Source organism: Neolamprologus brichardi, chromosome 9 (genome assembly GCF_056152115.1).
Source record: "Neolamprologus brichardi isolate AB-2024 chromosome 9, ASM5615211v1, whole genome shotgun sequence".
In the NCBI taxonomy this organism is placed as follows: domain Eukaryota; kingdom Metazoa; phylum Chordata; class Actinopteri; order Cichliformes; family Cichlidae; genus Neolamprologus; species Neolamprologus brichardi.
The window spans coordinates 12288869-12304166 of NC_142112.1; the positions used below are offsets into that span (position 1 = coordinate 12288869).

Sequence of the window (15298 nt, forward strand, 5' to 3'; positions counted from 1 at the left end):
TCCACTCTTTCTATCTCAGCACTTCAAGTGAGGAATGAGCTTCGCAAGATCAAGGTGCGGAAGGCTGCAGGTCCAGATGGCGTCAGCTCCAGGCTCTTGAGATGCTGCGCAGATGAACTGTGTGGCATCCTAGGTTATCTGTTCAACCTGAGCCTGTCACTGGGGAAAGTACCACAGCTGTGGAAGACCTCCTGTGTGGTACCGGTACCAAAGACCTCCCATCCCAAGGACCTCAGCAGCTACAGGCCGGTAGCCCTGACATCGCATCTGATGAAGACCCTCGAGAGGTTGGTTCTAAACCATCTGCGCCCCCTGGTGAGGTCTTCATTGGATCCTCTGCAGTTTGCTTACCAGCCTGGCATTGGGGTGGAGGACGCCATCATCTACCTCCTGCACCGAGCTCTGACTCACCTGGAGAAGCCTGGAAGCACTGTGAGGATCATGTTCTTTGATTTCTCCAGTGCTTTTAACACCATCCAGCCACGACTTCTGAGGGACAAGCTGGAGCTATCAAGAGTGGACCACCACATGTCCCAGTGGATACTGGACTACCTCACAGAACGTCCACAGTATGTGAGGTCACAGGGCTGTGTCTCTGACACGCTGGTCTGCAGTACGGGGGCCCCACAGGGAACTGTGCTGGCACCGTTCCTCTTCACCCTTTACACTGCAGACTTCTCCATCAACTCCCCACGCTGCCTCCTACAGAAGTTCTCTGACGACTCTGCCATAGTCGGCCTCATCACAGGTGAGGACGACTCAGAGTACAGACAGTGGACTCTGGACTTTGTTGACTGGTGTCAGCAGAACCACCTGCTGATCAACGCCGGGAAAACGAAGGAGTTGGTGGTGGACTTCCGGAGACGCAGACCCACCACACTGACACCGGTGAACATCCAGGGAGTGGACATTGAGATAGTGGACTCTTATAGGTACCTGGGTGTTCACCTGAATAATAAACACTGATGCTCTTTACAGGAAGGGTCAGAGCAGACTCTACCTGCTGAGGCGGCTGAGGTCATTTGGAGTCCAGTCTTTTAAAGACCTTCTACGACTCTGTGGTGGCATCTGTCATTTTATACAGTGTAGTATGTTGGAGCAGCAGTTTATCGGCAGCTGAGAGGAAGAGGTTGGATAAACTCATCAGGAAGGCCAGCTCTGTTCTGGGATGCACCCTGGACCCAGTACAGGAGGTGGGAGACAGAAGGACTCTGGCCAAAATAACATCTCTGATGGACAGAGTCTCCCACCCCATGCATGTAGATGTTGCTGAACTGCAGAGCTCCTTCAGTGACAGACTGCTGCATCCTAGATGCATGAAGGAGCGTTTCCGCAGGTCCTTCCTCCCTGCAGCTGTCAGACTGTACAATCTGAACTGCTCCCAACAAACATAGATGTTTACATCAATGCTGTAACTGCAATAAGTTAGTTAATTAACCAATTCACACTACAACCTGGTTTGCCTCTTACCTGTAATTATTTTTATTTAATTTAATAACTGTACAGTACTCTGTTTATAGTAACCATTGTCCTTAATGTAAATATGTAAGAAAAACTGTGTATGTTTCTGTTCCGTGTCCTGTGTACTGTTTGTAGTATATTTGTCTTTTTGGCTGCTGTTACAACCAAATTTCCCCCTTGTGGGACAATTAAAGGATTATTCTATTCTATTCTATTCTATTCTATTCTATTCTAATAGACACCATGCTATGAAATAAACAATAAACAATAGAAGCAAACAAACAAAACTTTAATATGGCAATTTTTGTAAATATATACATATAAAGATATAAGCTAGATTGTCAGTTGCTTTTCTTGCCTATGGTGCCAATAGAAATTATTGTGAGCTGTTAGTATTTTCCCTAAGCTGGGACACTACAACAGATCTTAGTGTTCCCCCACTTGCCAAATCTCACTGACTGTTCTTGTTTTTCTGTTTAGGTGTGGAGGCAAAGTCAACCCCTATTTTTCTTATTCTCTTGTGCTGCTGATTTTCTAAATACCAGATTCAGATTCAGGTCTTGCATGGGTGGCTGACATTTTTTTCAGATTAATATAGAAAAAACAGAAGTCCTTGTTTGTGGCCCTGACAGTTTCGTGCTTTAACTTCGGATGATCACGATCACATGAAATCTCACGCTGTGAATTAGAAATTATGGCAAATACTTTATCTCATCCTTTCTGGAATATTGCAATTGCTTGTTCACTTGTCTCAACAAAACCTCCTCAGAATGTATGCAAGTTGTTCAGAATGCACCTGTGAGTACTGTCAGGTCACTTTCCAATTCAGATGCACTCGCTCCTCGTCAACTTCAGAGTCCACTTCAAGATTCTGGTTGTGACTTTCAGAGCTCTCTGTGGGTAAACACTGATGTACATCACTGAACCTTTACATCCATTTGTCTCCAGCTGGTCTCTGATGTCCTGCGATCAGGTCCTGCTGGCTGTGTGTTATACAAGAAAACTAAAGGAGACAGAGATTTTCCCACAGTGACCCCCAGACTCTCCCCCACTGAGCCTTAGATCTATGTATTTGGTGGTTTCTTATAAAAACAACTAAAGAGCCATCTTTTTAAGTAAAGTTGCTTTTGGGTAACTTTTTTAGACATTTTTTTGTGATATTTATCTTAAAAGGTGCTATATAAATAAAATTGTACATACATTCCTGCAAAATTCACATGATAAGATCAGACTTTAGCTTAAAAAACATAAAAGCACGGCTCCATCCTGCCTTGTATGAACAATTCAAGTTGTTGCTTGTGGTGTAATGTTGTGGTTCCTTGGCACATCTTGGGCCCCTTAGTACTGAGCATCATTTAAAATGCCACATCCTACCTGAGTAGCTACTGTTGCTGATTATGTCCATCCCTTTTTGGCAACAGGGTATAATCTACTAATGACAACGTGCCAGGTCACAAAGCTCAAATTATCTCAAATTGGTTTCTTGGATATAACAATGAGCTCGCTGTACTCAGGTGGCCTCCACCACCACCAGATCTCAGTCCAAGAGAGCATCTTTGGGATATGGAGGAATGAGAATTTCAGATCATGGATGTACAACGAACAGATCTGCAGCATCTCTGTGATGCTATCATATCAATATGGAACAAAAAACTTGTACCTAATGAAGTGGATGGTGAGTTTTTGTAGTCAATGGTATAAAAGTGATGGGCCGTAATAGCTGAGGTATCCTGGATAAATGTCATAGGACTTCTGTGGATTCTGGAGCCCCCCTGTGGTGGGATTTGGCTACTGCATGGACAGGGCCATAACAAATTTGTTTCAAATCTAAGTTTTTTTCAGAGCTGCACTTTGAGGGCAGACGACTTCGTCATGGAAAAATAGCGAGATGACAGACACAATTTCCTCTTGTTATAGCAGGAAAGGCGCAGATAACTAACGGTTCTGTTTTATTTGGCAGTACCAGTAAAGACTGTGTAACACAGCAGCTTATGGAAGTCAGCCAGTCACTCTGCGTCCGTGATAACATATCACAATACCCACAATAAAAAAACAAACAAACTTTGTATTATGTTTGCACGTATTATAACTGGCAAATCATTCCTAGTCCACTAAATCCTTTGCAGACATTAAACAATATGGAAACAAAAAAGAAAAATAATGAAGCATCTACACATTTACTGCAGTGCTCTACATTAACACATTAGAGACCGTTTCATAATAATGTTCCTTTTATTTAACAAACGTGGAATATGATACAGAATAAAGAACTCAATATTACTCCACAGAGCCACCCAGTGGCAAAATATAAAACTACAAGTTTCAGATGCGAGCCTGTCTGGGACGTTACCAATGCTGTGGTTATGCTGCTATAACTTCTTTTCTGCAAAGCTAAAAAGCCTTTACAAACTAGTAAGTCAAACATTTTCAAATTTCTAGTTGTGACAAAAAACAATGTGAGTGATTCTCCTCACAGTGCGACTGTGGCTTTGATTTTTTTGGCTCTATGTTATGTTTGACCTGGAGAAAGAGATGTTTTTACTGATATTGTAGCTACAGCACTGACTGATTCTTAATAAGTGATAAACTAATAGCCTTTTAAGGAGGTGATTCAATAATGACTTCTGCAGGTTTTAATAAGAGCGACTGCACTGGTATAGAATAGAAAAGCTAAACACAAAAGGGATTTTTCATTATCCCCAAAATTAATAATTAAAGACTAATCTTCAGAATTAGTAGATAACATATTCACAAAGAAGCAGCACTTTAAAGCCTTTGGAAAAGAAGACTTTAAAACCCAAAGAAGTACCGCTAAATAAAGTATCCATATCAGACACTTTCTAATTGTGGTGTAGATCAAGCTACAATTCTCCATCAATCGTGCCACACAGATAAATGACTGACGATACTCTGTGTGTTAATGACTAATTAATTAATCATTAATTAATGTTAAGCATAGTTTTGCAAGATTATTCGTTTTCAGCAGTCTGAGGAGAGATAAAACAGCGATGAAGTTGGGTTTGCATGCTCTAAGCTCTCATGTAGTCAATAGCGTGTGAAGGATATAGCAGCTGAAAGATGTTAGGACTCTAATTTGCTTGCTAACGATGATGAGGGTCCTGCTATGTCTTTCAAGATGTGTATAAGCTTTACTCAACGAGCTGCTTACATGCTGCACTTCTATCTCACGCTCTAAATTGAAACTGACACTGAAACCAGAGATTTTAAAAATCACTGTGGTGATACTTTCTGTCTCATTTCCTGGCCTGCCAAAATAAGTGGCGAAGCGATATGACCCCTGTAAATTTAGAAGAAGAAAAAAAATCAGTGAAAATGCAGTTTGAACTAATGATAGACCAGGATCAAAATCCAGCTGAGTGACTGATCCCAGCTCACATCAGCTTCTCATTAGTGGTCACCACCCTGCCCTTTACTTTATGCCATCAACTTCACCACTGTTAACTACTTCAGTAAGGTGGAAACTCTCACATTAGCAGACTTCTGATCTGGGATCAGGAGGTTAATTTTCACCTGTCATTGCTCAGTTGTTTCTCTTTTATTAAATGCAGAAAAAAAGCAAAACTCCTCAGCAAAGAAAAGTTCATCCTCCTTCGTGTGGAGACGCTTTTTTTTTTTATTGTATCTTTGGAAAGCGGTGGCAATGAGACAGAGACCAGACGAAAAAGTTCTCTTTTAACATCACTGCGTTGCCTTGATAGTGCTTTCACATCACTCTCAAGCAAAAACAACAACAACAACAAAAAAGATGCTGTTTCAAAGAGCTGCTTGCTTATGAAGCTGCTGGTTTAACCCTTCACAGCAGGGCCGTGGTTTAGATGTCCGACTGGAGCAGAAAAAGAAAAAGAAAGAAACATTTCAAAGCCTGAATTACAACTCACAAATTCCCTTTTCAATTTTTTAAGGCCTTTGCTGTTTATTCCTTTCCCCTCCCGCCCTTCACACAGTAAATTACAGAAGCAGTACTGAAAATAAAAATCTTAATTCCTTGTAATTGTAAAAAAAAAAAAATAAAAAATAAAGAAAATCTGCACAAAATTCTGAATGACAGTACAAAACGAAGGGTTAATATGCCATGTAAATGTACGGGGGAGGGACATTACTGCTGGGAGGAAAAAAAACCTCTTCTGCCTTTTTCAATAATGAAAACATCTCAGTATTTTTACATTTCAGAATTATGTCACATAATCTGAAACTATATATATATATATATATATATGCATGTATATATAAAAAGAACAGAAAAAGAAAACAGAGTTTTTGATTTTCTTCAGTTTCTTTTCTTTTCTTTTTTGCAAATGAACGCTAGAAACACATAAACCTCTTAAATATATTTGTCAGTGCAACATTATTTCTTTTGAGTCCACGCTACAGTATCCTTTCTCCTTAGCTGCTGCAGCTACAGTGCTCTACAGCTGAAAGCACGGGTGGGGGAGGGGCAGGGGGGCGGTGTAAAAGCTGAGGGGAGAGAGGGTCGCCCGGTCCTGAAAAATAAAATGAACAAGCTGAGAACGTGTGTTCACCACGGCACAACATACAAAGCACATCCATGTAAAAAGACTCCACGCCTCCCAGGATTGATTTCTTTTTTTGATTGTTTTGACTGTGGCACAAAACCCCCCCCATTGAGTTCAGGGGCCCCGGCGGTCTCGTGGAGGGGGGGCACCACCACCCTGGGATTGAAGAGTTCACACCTGGGCGACGTTTCACTTCTTTTAAGCTTAAAAAGAGATAGAAAAAACAAACACGTTGCTGTTCTCTGTAAGTGTCCTGCCATAGGCTACCCCCTTTTTTTTATTTTTTCATGGGGAAGGGTGCGGAGAGGAGGGACTGTGGTCTCATGGTATTTTGTGTTGGCGAGGAACCCCTCCTCCCCCTCCAGCCCTCCACCGTATGTATAAGGGGGCAACCATCCTTTGGTAAAGCCACGGAGAGAGGCCTGGGGGTCTGATTCCGGTGACGATGCTCGATTCCCACCCCCAACCCCACCTCACCCCATCTCCAACCCACTGTACCAGTGTCCTGTCCTTTTGACATCAGCTCTGACATCACAACATTATGGCTGCTACACGTGAAACACGTTAAAAACTCTTCACAGCCCCCCAAGAGGAGGAGGTCGGGGCTTGAGCTACACTACAGCATGTGGACAATACAAACTGGGCTTTTTTTATTTAAAAACTTTTTTTTTCATCATGAGACACGTGTCTGGCTAAATTACTGATAGCACCATTCGTCAGTTAGTGTGTTAACCCCTCTTTTTTTACAGGTTTCTACCACGAGGGGCTCGCAAAACAAAGTGCATTCAAGCTGCATTGTCCAGATAGCACTGCCTGGGTGAACAATCCACAGTGACAAGACAGTGAGGGATTTAGATAAAGCAAAGCAACGAGGATTGGTGTTTGTTTGTTTGTTTGTTTTTGCCAAATATTTGATATATTTCACCACCTCCTCTGAAATTGTCACGAGTGTGTTTAAAGTTCTGGAAAACATCACGGCGACCAGTTCAGCTCACAGCAGAGATATGGCGTGGTCGTGAGCGATCAGAAGAAGAAGAGTGCTGAGAGTTCATCTCTTTTGTTTTGTTTTTGTGCGTTTGCTACCTCTCGATTCATTCATCCTTGGGGCTCTTTATGAGAAGCGGACGTTTCGGTGACAGATGGCTTGAATGCACATTGAAATCGCTGGAGCGTCAGCGAGCGGGCGAATCGCGCTCGCCCGAGCGACTGAAAATGAAACACTGCACCTTCCACGAAACAGTCCAGGAGATTGTATTTACACACACGCACACGCAAAAACCCATGACAAAAAGGGATACTGCAGCTTTTTTTTTTTCTTTTACTTTTTACTTTCTTTAAAAAAAGGACAATAAAATATATTAAAACTTATTTACAGTGTGTGTGTTTTTGTTTTGGACAGAAAACAAACAAACAAACAAACAAATACAACGACAAAAAAAAAACCTGTGATAAACTCTTGTCCTGTTTTGCAGGTATTTCTAAGGTCATGTGCCCCTGTTTCCTGTCATTATAGCTTAAGCCAAGTACAGTAAAAAACACCGATATCAACAGAGGATTCCAACAAAAACGTATTAAAGGCACTGTCAGAACCATACATTGCCATGAATGGGACCCTCACTTTAGAGTGATAGGGGTCAAAGGGGGGGAAAGGGTAAATGTCTCACGGCACACTCTGTTTGCCACGCCATGGGGCGAATCTACAGTTTTTACCGGATATGGTTCACTTAGGATGTCAATACGTCTCTTTCTAAAAGGTGAAAACAGCCGTTACCAACTGATGGTAATAATAAAAAGACGTTTCTTTTTTTTTTTTTTCCAGAAAACGATAAATACTTTAAACATCATTAATAAATTGGTCTCAACACCAGCATCCGATTGTAAAAATGAATGAAAATCAAAATAGAAAATTAAAATATCATCTGAATCATCTGTACATATTTTTTTTCCTGTATTTCATTTGTACACAGTGTCCCTCCCCCTTTACTGGTAGGCTCTGTTTTGTTTTTTTTAACTGCAGCTCCTGAGAAAAGCATGGATCAGTCCAGACCTCCTGTTGGTTCCTGAACCTGTCCCTCGTCCAGAGATTCGAGGGCATCGGCAGCCCGTCTGCTTGCAGACAGGCGGGATTATATGCCTGCAGACAGTCTCGTGCGAGAGCCCGGCCCATCGCACGCAGTCACACGAATGCGCTCTGTCCTGAATCACGCCTCCGAGTATGAGCTCTGTACGTTGAGTTTGTCTTTCTTTAGCTTGACGCCGTCCACGAGCTCAAAGTTGTAGTTCTCCAGAGCTGACAAGTTCCTGTCCGACATGCCTCCGTGTGAGCAGGCGCAGTACAAGACCACGCCGCAGATGGCCCCCAGGAAGACCCCGAGGGCAGACATGGCGATGATGGTGATCAGGATGGGGTCAAGCGTCTTTAGCATGCTGCCTTCAGGGATCTGGTTGTTATCCACAAAGTCTGGATATTCGGTGTTTTCCGGAACTAGAGAGGAAGCAAGGAGCAGAAGAGAAAAAGAAAAGTGAGAAAATAAACTAAAAGGTTAGAATGCACAGCAAACCTGATGTGTGAAAGGACTTACTGATTTCATTAATATCCTCCGGCAATATTGGCTCAGTGGGCACGTCGGGATCTTTAAAGAGAAATTCATATTAAAAGCAGAGCTAAATGAGAAAAAACTGCAGTCAGAGCTGTGTGCCAAAGTGCTGTTTTAGTTCAAAAACTGAAGGAAGTCACTGAAACTATGCACAAAGCTTCACCTTTACAGTCTGGCAGTGTGATCCCATCGAGAACCTTAATGTCATCCACAGCGATGTCTCCCCAGCTCTTTCTCTCCACTAGACTTTCGATAACCACCTTGGCAAAAAAAAAAAAAAAAAAGTGAGCCTCTAGAGTGACAGCACACACACAAAAAGCACAGGTAAATTAAAAGGTGGGTCAGTTACCTGATAAGGCTTGTTGGTGCGTGGCACGAGGACACGACCTTCCCTCCAGCGTTTGCCTTGGTGGCCGCTGACTGTCCACAGTAGGACATCTGCAGGTCCCTTCTCCGTTTGCTTGCGCTGCTTGATGTGTAGTGTGCCGATGTGTGGCCCAAACATGTGGTACCAGAATGACACACAGAGGTCCGAGTCCGGGGAGCCGACCACGGGGCTGACGAGTCGAGCCACCTCTGTCTCTTGGGGGCTGGTTGCTAAGGTGTAGATGAAATTCCCCGGTTCACCTGTAATGTAAAGCCCTTGTATCAGCAACACAGAGGTAAAATGCCACATGTACTGTGTCAGATGTTGTGAGTCTATCATCTGAGGTACTTACCTGTGTGGTCCATGTTGGGTCCGATGTTGAGGGTAGGCGTGCCGCTGGACTGGATCTGCCACCTAGATCCCGTGTCCTCCGATGTCCAGCTGCAGAAGGACGGATCATTGGCTCGGCCAAAGTCGCAGGCAAACCAGAGAAAAGCTGTGTGAAGAAAGATCAAGATCATGTGTCACAGGAGAAAAAAAACCTTAATCATTCTGCTTATTACAAAAGGAGAAGCTGCCTGTAGCCCTGGGCTCTATCCGAACAATGACCGCAGGGCCTGTCATGGTATAACTACAGGCTACACTTTGGAGCTTCCTTCTCTTAGTCTGCTCTGGAGCAGACCACTAGAGGGCAGCAGATAACTGTGAGACATAAGCCTACAGTCCTACAGGTGGGGGCGATACAAGCAGCTAACTCATGAAGGAGAAGCAGGAGTCGGACAAAAGGTAAATTACAGTTCTGACATGAGAAAGAGTGTGAACCAATGGCACAGACCTCATGCAGTCCTTATGTCTCGGCTGTATTTAATGATCTCTTCTGCAACAGGGTATGTAAAGAATGCATTAAACGGGAACACTGAGAAGAGTCAAAACCCCCAATGGCTGGGACAGGAAGACAGATGCCTGGACACCGTGCCCAGTTGAGAAAGGAAACATTCATAGCAACCCGCTGCGAACTGACGATTTTAATGAGAGCAGGGACATGGGATTCGAAGACAGCTATGGTAACAGCGCCGGGGCCCCACTCCAACAATGCCATCCCCTGTGGACACACGCCGTGTCGAAGAAGCCTTCATCGAGGCCAGAAAATGTGTGGGAGCTCGGGCTTTAGTGTTTTCCAAATTAGATAAAGAAAGACTTCAAGGAACACTGGGGAAACGAGATGTTTGGGAGGCCAGCCATAGCTTTATTCTCCAGCATGAAATGCCTTTAGAGATACCACTCTCTGAATGACAGAATCTATGAGCAAATATTCCCTTAAAAAATGGGAAGGATTTAACTAACTTCTGCAGGCAATGACGCTATTTACCCATTAAACACAAAGGATGGAATTCCCATCACATATCAACCACATTTCAGGGTCCAAGCCACTATTTTCCCCATAGAAACTCCATTCCCAATTAAAACGACTTTGGCTTTTTTTTTTCCATTAAGAGGAGCCTGTGACGAGACTGATGAGCAGCCACATGACTCACTTGGCTATATATATATATATATATATATATATATATATATATATATATATATGCGTGAGAAAAAAGTCTATTTCTCCATGAATGTGAGTGGAAACTATATCCCCTGAGATACATGGTGCATGACACACACACAGCTTATTAACATGCATGGTTTGAGAGTCTTGAAGTGAAAAGTCAAATAGATAGGTGTTTAGCTGTACTTCATTACACTCATACAGACATACACACACAAAAACATGCATAAATGCATACACACATTTGCATCTTAGAGCTACTCTAATAATCTAGCTCGTGCCCCTGTTGTGCCAAAAAGTGATTGTCTGCCAAAAACTGATTGCTCATATTTAAAGTGCTATAAGTAACTTGTTGGGCTATAATATGTTAAACATATGTCAAATGGATCCCTTATGGATGACATAAAGTCATCTTGAGCCACAAACAACATTTGTGTAACAAGATAGAAGCCGCAATCAGTTTTTGGCAGTGACTTTTATATAACCTTTATTTATGCAGTAAAAAAAATCTAATTAACATTAAAAATGTATTTTGTAAGAGTAAGTTGCCCAACAGGACAGCAGAAATGGCAGCAAATATTACAATAGTTCTGTAAAAATATTTTAAGTGGGGATAAAGGACCGGATTGGTTATAATGTAAGGACAAGTTGTAAAGATACTTAAAAAACAGATAATTTTTAAATTCTTTATGTAACCCCTTTGTATCCCCTGTTCACCGAAGTCTATTTACAAACATACGTAAAGATATTACACAGAAAAAATACACAGAAACACTGGAAATCAGTTTTTGGCAGACAATCACTTTTTGGCACAACACCCCAAATCGAAGACAGACCGCAGAGCCAGCTGACTGAGAGAAAGGGGGTTGGGTGGAGCCTACGGCCCATTAGCCAAGGTCAGACTGGGGCACTGCTTCTTGACTGCTGCCTCATCAGCCCGCTGTAGGAGACACTGGCTATGTGTGTCTGTCCATGCATGTGGGCCCCAAAGTGCACCTAACTTCCTCCGGTCATTTGCATCTGGCTTTTACAGGTCTGTGTGTGTGTCGGTGTCAGCCTGGTGATTAGTGATTATGCTGAGAAGGCAGCAGCAGAGCACCAGTGCTAATCATCGGCTAGCCTTGCATCACGTAGCCTCCCTTTACCCTGTCAGCGGGAGCCTCTCAGGGCCATATCATCAGCTTTAATAACAGACACACATCAGAGGAGAGAGGCTGGCTCGAGCTGGCAATCATTATCTCAGGTGTGTCTCTTGATGAATTCATGAAATTAATTCAGAACAAACCATGAGAGGTTAAATATTTGCCCCGCTGTATGTTTCATCACTCTGATGTGCAAACTTTGAAAGCACTGACCTTGAAAAATATGTATATATGGTATTTTTTGCTCACCTGGGATGGTATCCATTTCAGCAGTAGTGCTCTCTGGCATCATGTTACCACCTGTCACAATACAGAATGTTAGCACAGTTAGCCTAGGTTTGCAAAGAGCTAAGTTTCATTTTAAATAAGTACCCATGCTAGCTAAACTTGGCTAATCAACGCATGCCTTGTCTCTGGCTTCTTTCTTATGAATGTCCTTTTTCTGATATTCCTAGCAGGAAGAACTTATGCAATACGCATGACTGAGACGGTGCCATGCTCATCATTGGAGACTGCTGGTTAATGGGGAGTGTGCAGGCGACGGTGCAGGCTGAGATAGTTGAGTGGTTAGAAGGAAAAGTAAGCTAGGAGTGAGTGGAGGCAGGGAGCCAGAGCAAAAAGCAAGTGAGAGATGAAATGATAGAGAACAGATGTGGGTGAATTGATTTCAGGTGCAAATGCAACAATGCTTTCTGGTGAGCGCTCAGAGCTTAAGGTAAGAAGTGGTAGACTGAAGAGGAGGAGGTGGTAGCAACGGGGGCGCAGCAAATTAGAGTTGTGGCTGCCAGGACACACGAGGGTGCATGCATGCTTGCCAGTGTGCAGGGTACAGTACATGGAAGACTGGGTTTGGTATCAAAATTTGACTGCGGCAGCGATGCTACAGAAGCTGTGATGGCGCAGAATCGAGGGGAGACGATCGAGCGCCAGCCACAGCGAAAGCAAGGGGAAGTTAGGGCAGGGAGGGTTTGGGGGAGGGGCTGGTCGCAGTCTCATGAAGGCGATGTTAGCACCTGTCACGTCGTAGTCATCACCTGTGCCACTGTGGCAGCTCGCCTGGTCGTCATCACACTCGTCAGACGGGGTGGTGCTCGGGATTGCGGTGGTTGGCGGGAGTGTAGGAGCTGGACAGGTGACGGCGAAGGGAGAGAGAGGAAACAATACAGGTTAGATTACAGGTTAAACATGGAAAGTGCACTGATTTTAGCTCAAGGGATATAGTTTAAACAAAAACAGAAAAGGAAAGAAAAGAAGAAGAAACAGTGAAATATATTTCTGTAAGCTCGATTGCTGTGCTCACAGTGAGCGTTAGTGTAGAACTGAGCTATTAGTATCCCTCCTTTTATCAAGCTGTGGAGGTGTGGGTGTATAAATAGAGCTGAAGCGAATACATGGTGCGTAAGGCTTTGAAACTAGAAGGTGGAGTAACAGGACTTGGGACTGGATATAGGCAGGGCCATTCCAGTCTATCATTATGGCCCTGCTTCACTTGGATGTGGGAAAGGCCCAAAATCCGCTCCATGGTCCAGTGCCACACAGCGGTGTGCCTTTTGGAGATTTCAGACCCAATATTTCTCGGGACTCCTTGAGGGTGTCTGCACACTGAGGGACTTCCCCAACAACATGTCTTCTAAGGTCTTTTTTTATATGCTTTCCCACTTCTATAGGGCCGCTAATGGCGTGATAGCAAGCTAGCAGCTGACAAAGAAACATCTGCAAACAAAACAAAACTGAGCGTGTGTTTGTTGTGTTGTAAGTGTCAGGATTACAACAGAGTTGTAAAAGCAGGGTATAACTGTGTGGCGCAGACAAAATAGCCATTTGTCAGGACAGGTTTTTACACACACAGAGCTTTGTTTGTTTCTTCTAATCAGTCACTGCTTCACTGTGTGGAGAAGCTCAAGGTGAGAGGAAATGTGTGAGGACAGTTTTGCTTTGACGAGTGAACATTGTGTTGCATTTCCCTCCCGTCACACATAGTCTTAAAAAAGCTTGGACTTCGCCGTTGTTCTGTTTTTACACATTTTGTTTCAACTTTACACTTTACAACTTAACTCTTCCCTACACAGCTGACATGACATATATTCTTGGATGATTTTATATCAGCCAGTATCTGCAAAGAAGTATGCTTACATCTAAACTAGCCCACATTCATGCATGTCACTGACATCACTTCCTGTGCTTGGAGAGTCTCAACACGTTCTCACTCCCAAAGCGTAACATTTTACGCTAGGTGACAAATCGTCAACATATTACGTTTTCGGCTACCCACCACGTTCCTGAATGACGACCTTGGAAAAATGAGGAAATATGAGAAAATATGAGAACCGTATGGACTCAATCTACACATGTTCGCTCTTTTTCTTCAAATCGCTTAGAAACACGCTATTTAACTTCATTAAAGTCCTGGTTAAGATCAGGAAAAAGGTTATGGTTAGCGCTAGAGATAAGGTTAGGTTTAGGGCTGGAATACAGGGCTGGAACGTCTACTACCGCGGGAGCGTCATTGCACTGGATTTCGGCCATAACCCGCCGCGTACCATAAGAACGCCGAAGGTCTCCTTTTGCGTTCCTCAGGAACGCCGCGGGACGTGACAAAACGTTGGCATGTTACGCCTCGGGAGTGAGAACGGGCTGAGAGAGTATACCCTGAAGTAGGAGCACTGGAAACGATTTGCTCATTGTGCATCAGTTTGAAACTGCCAGCTTGTCTCTTGCTGGTATTTCAGGCGCAGGTTACCAAGGTGACTCTCTGTAAATCAACAGTATTCTTCACTGTCTTCGGTAGTTTCACTCGCTTGAAAGTTTATTGTGGGTCCTGACTACAGCCTCTGGTCTCTGGTCACTATGTCACCACAAATTCCTTCCAGTTTGTATGCTGAAACGCTGCTCTTCGAACAGGAGTCCAAGAACTTTTGATAGTCCTTCCTGCACTGTATGGCCGCACAAAAAGTGTATTTCCTCCAATAGTTATAGGAGCTACAAAACAGTTCCTGTAGTCCAAACCTTTCATATGTGTTTGCACTGTCTGAGGATTAAACTGGCTTCCTCAGTGCAGGCCGAGGAGAAGGAACGAGGAGAGAGGCGACAAAAGGGAGGCGAAGACAGACTGGGGCGAGCATCTTGAAAAATGTGTACAATATCTGTAGTTGTGCGTGAGAGCGATTGAGTGTGTTTGTGCATGTGTGTGAGCCGATGCTCTCGCTCGCTCTCTCTGCTAGATGAAATATGAGGCAGATCAGCTCCTGTCAGATTCAGGGTGGGGAAGGTCAGGGATGGGGTCAGCGCTGCGTCAGGGGAGCCTCTCATAGAAATGAGGATTTCGGCCTCCTGCTACGACTTGCTACACACATACACACACAAACACATTTGTACACACTAGGAGACGCACCTGCCTGTGCACTCACCCGACTGTGTACAGTTTACTGTAACCACATGTTTGGCAAGGTGATTGCGGTTGGTCTGTGTGCATAAATCTGTGCGAGTTTGTGTGTGTTTGGCATTAACAGCGAAAACAAGCATTATCATCTGACTAAAGCTCCCGGTGGGAGTCCGTGAGGCTTACAAGAGAATGGGCCTCCCTGAAATCCAATATGTAAATCCACTTAGGGCTAGGATGCTCCGTGTGCTTATATTGCCGAGCGTTT

General features: G+C 43.7%; 1 protein-coding gene and 1 pseudogene across 2 annotated transcripts in view; one reads left to right on the plus strand and one right to left on the minus strand.

Moving 5' to 3' along the window:
- The first annotated feature begins 76 nt into the window (after nucleotides 1–76).
- On the plus strand, nucleotides 77–1999 carry LOC148101212 (uncharacterized; annotated as a pseudogene).
- A 5301-nt stretch (nucleotides 2000–7300) lies between these two features.
- Nucleotides 7301–15298, minus strand: part of nrp1a (neuropilin 1a) — a 62441-nt gene continuing 54443 nt past the window's right edge. The window contains exons 12-18 of one of the 2 annotated variants that reach the window (XM_035913750.2): nucleotides 12686–12775; nucleotides 11901–11951; nucleotides 9313–9456; nucleotides 8943–9220; nucleotides 8757–8853; nucleotides 8579–8629; nucleotides 7301–8481 (exon numbers count right to left, since the gene is read on the minus strand). In XM_035913750.2, the coding sequence (XP_035769643.1) occupies nucleotides 8198–8481; nucleotides 8579–8629; nucleotides 8757–8853; nucleotides 8943–9220; nucleotides 9313–9456; nucleotides 11901–11951; nucleotides 12686–12775 (995 nt within the window). In that variant the 3' untranslated portion in view covers nucleotides 7301–8197. Of the gene's footprint in view, nucleotides 8482–8578; nucleotides 8630–8756; nucleotides 8854–8942; nucleotides 9221–9312; nucleotides 9457–11900; nucleotides 11952–12664; nucleotides 12776–15298 lie in introns of both variants that reach the window. The other variant, XM_006804520.3, reaches the window with a different exon arrangement.